The 5,329-nt window shown below is 34.2% G+C and overlaps 1 protein-coding gene across 1 annotated transcript; it reads left to right on the forward strand.

Annotated features, from left to right (window-relative positions):
* On the forward strand, nucleotides 32-4,732 carry LOC104750190 (putative disease resistance protein At1g58400). Its single transcript, XM_010471956.1, has 5 exons — nucleotides 32-256; nucleotides 1,338-2,225; nucleotides 2,318-2,464; nucleotides 2,609-4,346; nucleotides 4,498-4,732. Exons 2-4 carry the CDS (start codon nucleotides 1,346-1,348, stop codon nucleotides 4,306-4,308), a joined length of 2,727 nt encoding a protein of 908 aa, XP_010470258.1. The 5' UTR covers nucleotides 32-256; nucleotides 1,338-1,345; the 3' UTR covers nucleotides 4,309-4,346; nucleotides 4,498-4,732.

Raw genomic sequence — 5,329 nt, forward strand, 5'->3', positions numbered from 1 at the left:
TCATGAAGATGTTTGTAATTTGATGTTCTCTTTCTTCCTATAATTGACCAAAGTTATAATGTGCATAGATTTTATTTTACTTTCGTCTTATTTCATTTTGTCAATTTCTTAGTAGTTCGCACGATCTCATTTTATTCATCTCTAAGTAATCGCTTATTCACAGAACATAACCTGAGAGACTTAATTACTAAAGAGCAATCATCAATCTTCTTCCTAAAAACCCGACGACGGGAGAGTTCCTTGGCGTCTTCAAGAGGTTAGTCATTTTATCTTTAATGTTAATCAAGTCCTTATAGCAATTTTTTTTTGTTAACGGGGAACAGTACATATCTCTATTATTCTGGATTTCTCACAATAAAACTCTGTCAAACTTTTGGATCGATGCTACTTTAATCTCTCTTGCATTAAGGTATGGCGAGAGAGATTCTTGTAAGGTTGAATATACAAAAATAGTGTGAACTTATAAATATATACGACTTTCATAAACATGTCATTTTGGAGTTTTACTTTTGTTTCACAAATAGTGTTAATTTATATTATCAATGCATTTTTTTCATTTAATTTAAAATTTTTATTTTTAATCTATAACTAAATTAATCTATTAATCAATTATTAAATAAAAAAAAATATATATATATATATATATCTATTTTAATATTTTTTAATTTGTGTGAAATAAGTCAAAATGACACTTTTTGTGAAACAGAAGAGTATGTCATAAATTAATTAAAAAGATTAAATAATAATTTTTACTGGCTTGATTGGTGTTAAAATTAACAAATTTAATAAAATAATCTAATTTTCTGTTGAAAGTTAACATAAATATATAGTTATAACGACAATGGGGTCAATTTTATAACATAAATATATAGTTATAACATAAATTTTCTGTTTAAACTTAAATGATTTTTTTTGTTCTAAGTTTAAATCTTGTAAGAACTCATCTCAATGTTACTTCTTGTATCAAAAACTTCCGCATGATACTCCGCGTCAAATTGATTTATACTTTTGAGGTTTTATGAAGAGATTTTTCCTTTGTACGAACACAGTTCATAACATTTGCACATTACAATTCCAACTATGATAATTTATTTTGTGACCTAGTTATCATAACATCCACTTATTTTAAGGTGAATTTAATCGTATAAAATGTATTTTCAGATGCTATATTAATGCGTTAGGGTCAATCACTTTTAATATATTTGATTGTAAAATCGAAACACCAACATTCTTTTGTTTTTACTACGTCGAACAAAAGTATTTGACTCCTCACAATTATATATACATGTTCTTCAAAAGTACGTAGCTTGATTCTTATTATAACACTGCATTAGCAGGAGTCATTATGGCTGGGGAACTTGTATCATTCGGAGTACAAAAGCTTTGGGACCTACTGACCCAAGAATACGAGCAATTTCAGGGAGCTAATGATCAAGTTACTGCACTAAAACGTGATCTAAATTTATTAAGCTGTTTTCTAAAAGATGCAGATGAAAAGAAACATACAAGCGCCGTGGTCAAAAATTGTGTTGACGAGATCAAGGAGATAATCTATGATGCAGAGGATATAATTGAAACCTTTCTTTTAAATGAAGAACTCGGGAAAACAAGTGGCCTCAGAAAGCGTGTAAGAAAATTCGCTTTCACCATAGTGGATCGTAGGGAACTTGCGTCTAATGTTGGAGGCATAAGTAAGAGGATCACCAATGTTATTCGAGATATGAAAAGTTTTGGAGTACAACAGATGATTGTTGACGGCAGCAGCTATTCAAATCCACAACAAGAACGACAAAGGGAGATGCGACAAGAATTTGCGAGGGACTATGAAACCAATCTTGTGGGGCTGGGAAGAAAGGTTAAGAAATTGGTTGGATATTTTGTCGAGGAAGATAACATTCAAGTTGTTTCTATAACTGGGATGGGTGGTGTTGGTAAAACCACCCTTGCTAAACTTGTTTTTAACAATGAGATGGTTAGGCAAAAGTTTGATGGACTCGCATGGGTGTGTGTTTCACAAGAGTTTACCCGGAAGCTTGTGTGGCAAACAATCTTGCGGGATCTTAGACCTAATGAAGAGGAAAAGAAAATTTTGGAGATGACAGAATCAACACTCCAAGACAAACTATTTCGTTTGCTGGAAACATCTAAATCATTGATTGTGCTAGATGACATATGGAGAGAAGAAGATTGGGACCGAATCAAGCCAATATTTCCACCCGAAAAAGGTGACCTTTTTATGGTACTTAACAAAAAGAGAGATGAAAATAATTCATCTTATTATGTTCTTTGTGTTTGGATATTAATAGAATTTCTACAGGTTGGAAGGTGCTACTTACTTCTCGAAATAAGAGTGTCGGAGTACGTGGTGATACAACATTTATCAACTTTGAATCAGAATGCTTGAGTATTGAAGAAAGTTGGACACTTCTTCAACTAATAGCATTTCCAAAGAGAAATTCATCGGGTACGTATTTAGTGAATTTTTTATATTTGAATACAAAAAAAAATAATTTCTTTTAGGATGACCACAACATAATCTGGTTGAATTGTATTATTGAGTTATGATACAAAATGTAATACTACTTAACATGGCGATAATGTTGTGCAGGATTTATGGTTAAGGAGGAAATGGAGGATATTGGTAAGGAAATGATAAAACATTGTGGGGGATTGCCTTTGGCTATCAAAGTGTTAGGAGGTTTTTTAGCTGCGAAATATACAATGCTCGATTGGAAAAGAGTATTTGAGGATATTGGATCTCGTAGCATGGGAAGAGCCAATTTAAATGATGGTAACAACTGTTCGGTTTACCATGTACTATGTATGAGTTTTGCAGAGTTGCCAAGTTATTTGAAGCATTGCTTTCTCTACCTGGCCCATTTTCCAGAAGATGATGAAATAGTTGTGTCTAGTTTGGCTTACTATTGGGCTGCAGAAGGAATACTCAAACCTAGGAATTACGATGGAGAGACTATTCGAGATGTTGGAGACAACTACATAGACGAATTGGTTAGGAGGAATATGGTTATTTCCGAAAGAGATAAAAGGACTTTGAGATTTGAAACTTGTCGTTTGCATGACACGATGAGAGAACTTTGTTTAGTTAAAGCCAAAGAAGAAAACTTCCTACACATTGCCGGTACTTCGTCTCCGACCATAGACTCCCAATCTCCTTGTAGATCTCGTAGACTTGTCTGCCAGTATCCTACTAAATTACATGTTGAGAGAGATATAAGTAGTTTTAAACTTCGATCTCTCCTTATTGTCTTGGATTGTTATGGAGAAAATTGGACGCTACAAGGTTCAAGTTTTAAAAGGTTGGAACTTCTGAGGGTCTTGGATCTCTATAAAGCCCAGTTTCAAGGAGGGAAGTTACCTGATGGCATTGGAAAGCTCATCCACTTAAAGTTCTTAAGCTTAAAAGAGGCTAAGGTATCTCATCTACCTTCTTCTCTAGGAAATCTAATGTTGCTTATTTATCTAAATATCAATGTATACATGGGACATATGGAGTCAATATATGTGCCAAATGTCTTGATGGGGATGCAAGAGTTAAGATATCTTGCATTGCCAACTCTTATGCATAAGGGCACAAAGTTAGAATTGAGTAAGCTAGTAAACTTGGAGACCTTGGAAGAATTTACAACAGAGAACAGCAGCGTACAAGATCTTCGTAGTATGGTCAGATTGAGGACTCTTGTAATAACTTTAACTAGTGATATTACTCTGAAAACTCTATATGCGTCAATAGGTGGGCTGAGACACCTGGAAAATCTTGAGATAGATGATCACATGTCTAACAGCATGGATGGACTTGTATTGGATTTTGTTCATCTGAAAAAGCTGAGTTTGCGTATGTATATGCCAAGGCTTCCTAGAAAACAACACTTCCCTTCCAACCTTACAACCATATCTTTAGACGGTTGTCGTTTGGTGGACGATCCGATGCCAAGTCTAGGAAAGCTGCTTCACTTATATGAGGTCAAATTAATCTATAATTCTTATTGTGGGAAGAGAATGGTTTGCTTGGGGGGTGGATTTCCTCGATTGCACAAGCTCAGATTATCTGGATTAGATAGATTGGAAGATTGGATAGTAGAAGAAGACTCTATGTCCTTGATTCATACTGTGTCTATCTGGGGTTGTCAAATGTTAAAGAAGGTTCCAGCTGAGCTTCTATTCATCACTTCCTTAAATCATCTAAATATGGACAAGAGATGGGAGGAAAGATTTTCGGAAGACGGTGAAGATTACTACAAAGTCTTGCACATTCCTTTGATTACATTCCGAGCGACCTACGACGAATGAGGCTCCAAGCCTCCAAGCAGTAACACATTACATACCTGGTAAAATATTATTTCCCCAATATCTAAATATCAAGTACAAAAAACTGTCTAGAGAAATATATGTTATGTTGCTTATTATAACAATTTTAATGAGACCAGTAAAATGATGCTAGCGTTGACTGAATTTTTTTGGATTTTTTTTGTTTTGTAGACGATTCTCTTCCCCGACGAACTTCTTATCAAAATTGGTCATCGGACTCTCTTACGCGGAAAAATTGCATTGACGTCTTGATATCTTTTTCTGGATAGAATTGTGATTTATGTTAAAGTATCACAAGTACTTTTGGCTTCACATCAAGATTGACTTTTATGTTTATTGCATTGACGGGTTATCAGTCGGTCACACCAGTACTTCTTTTATTGGATAATTTGTTGTAGAATCAAGGATTCATACAATAAATTTGTTTAATAAATTCACTTAATAATCTTTTTCAAAACCTAGATCAAAGCCCCCATAGAAAATGAATTAAAATCTTTTGATGAAGAAGGTAGGTTTTCTCTCAAAAACAATGTAAAACTATGGTTTTTGTATTAATTGCTGGATAGATTACAAGGAAGGGGTACCTCTTTATTTATATGAGTGTCTTGATTACAAGATAAGTAAAACTTCCTTAAATTTAGGACTAAATCTTCCTTTGTAGTCTTGTATTGTATATTTTCCTTTTGTGTGCTTGAAGGTAGGAGGTCGGTTTTCTGATGTCTATGGGCTTTTGCCCACTAGCCCATTTAATATGCCTTACCCGAGATTCCTTGTTTAATAAGATTCCGAGATTATCCGGTTTTTATGTCATGAGTTTTAATTCCTGCACCAACAGTTAGTCTCCCCCAGTTCGGTAGATTCGATTATTCATTCGAGTTTCCGAACTATATGAAAGAATATTTGATCTAAACTATAGGAAAACCGAATTTTGAGCACGCACGTGGTTGCCGACGTGAATCCAAGTTGAGACGTGTCGTAGTTCATGATGACTTTTTGTAAGTTA

Source organism: Camelina sativa, chromosome 16 (genome assembly GCF_000633955.1).
Source record: "Camelina sativa cultivar DH55 chromosome 16, Cs, whole genome shotgun sequence".
In the NCBI taxonomy this organism is placed as follows: Eukaryota; Viridiplantae; Streptophyta; class Magnoliopsida; order Brassicales; family Brassicaceae; genus Camelina; species Camelina sativa.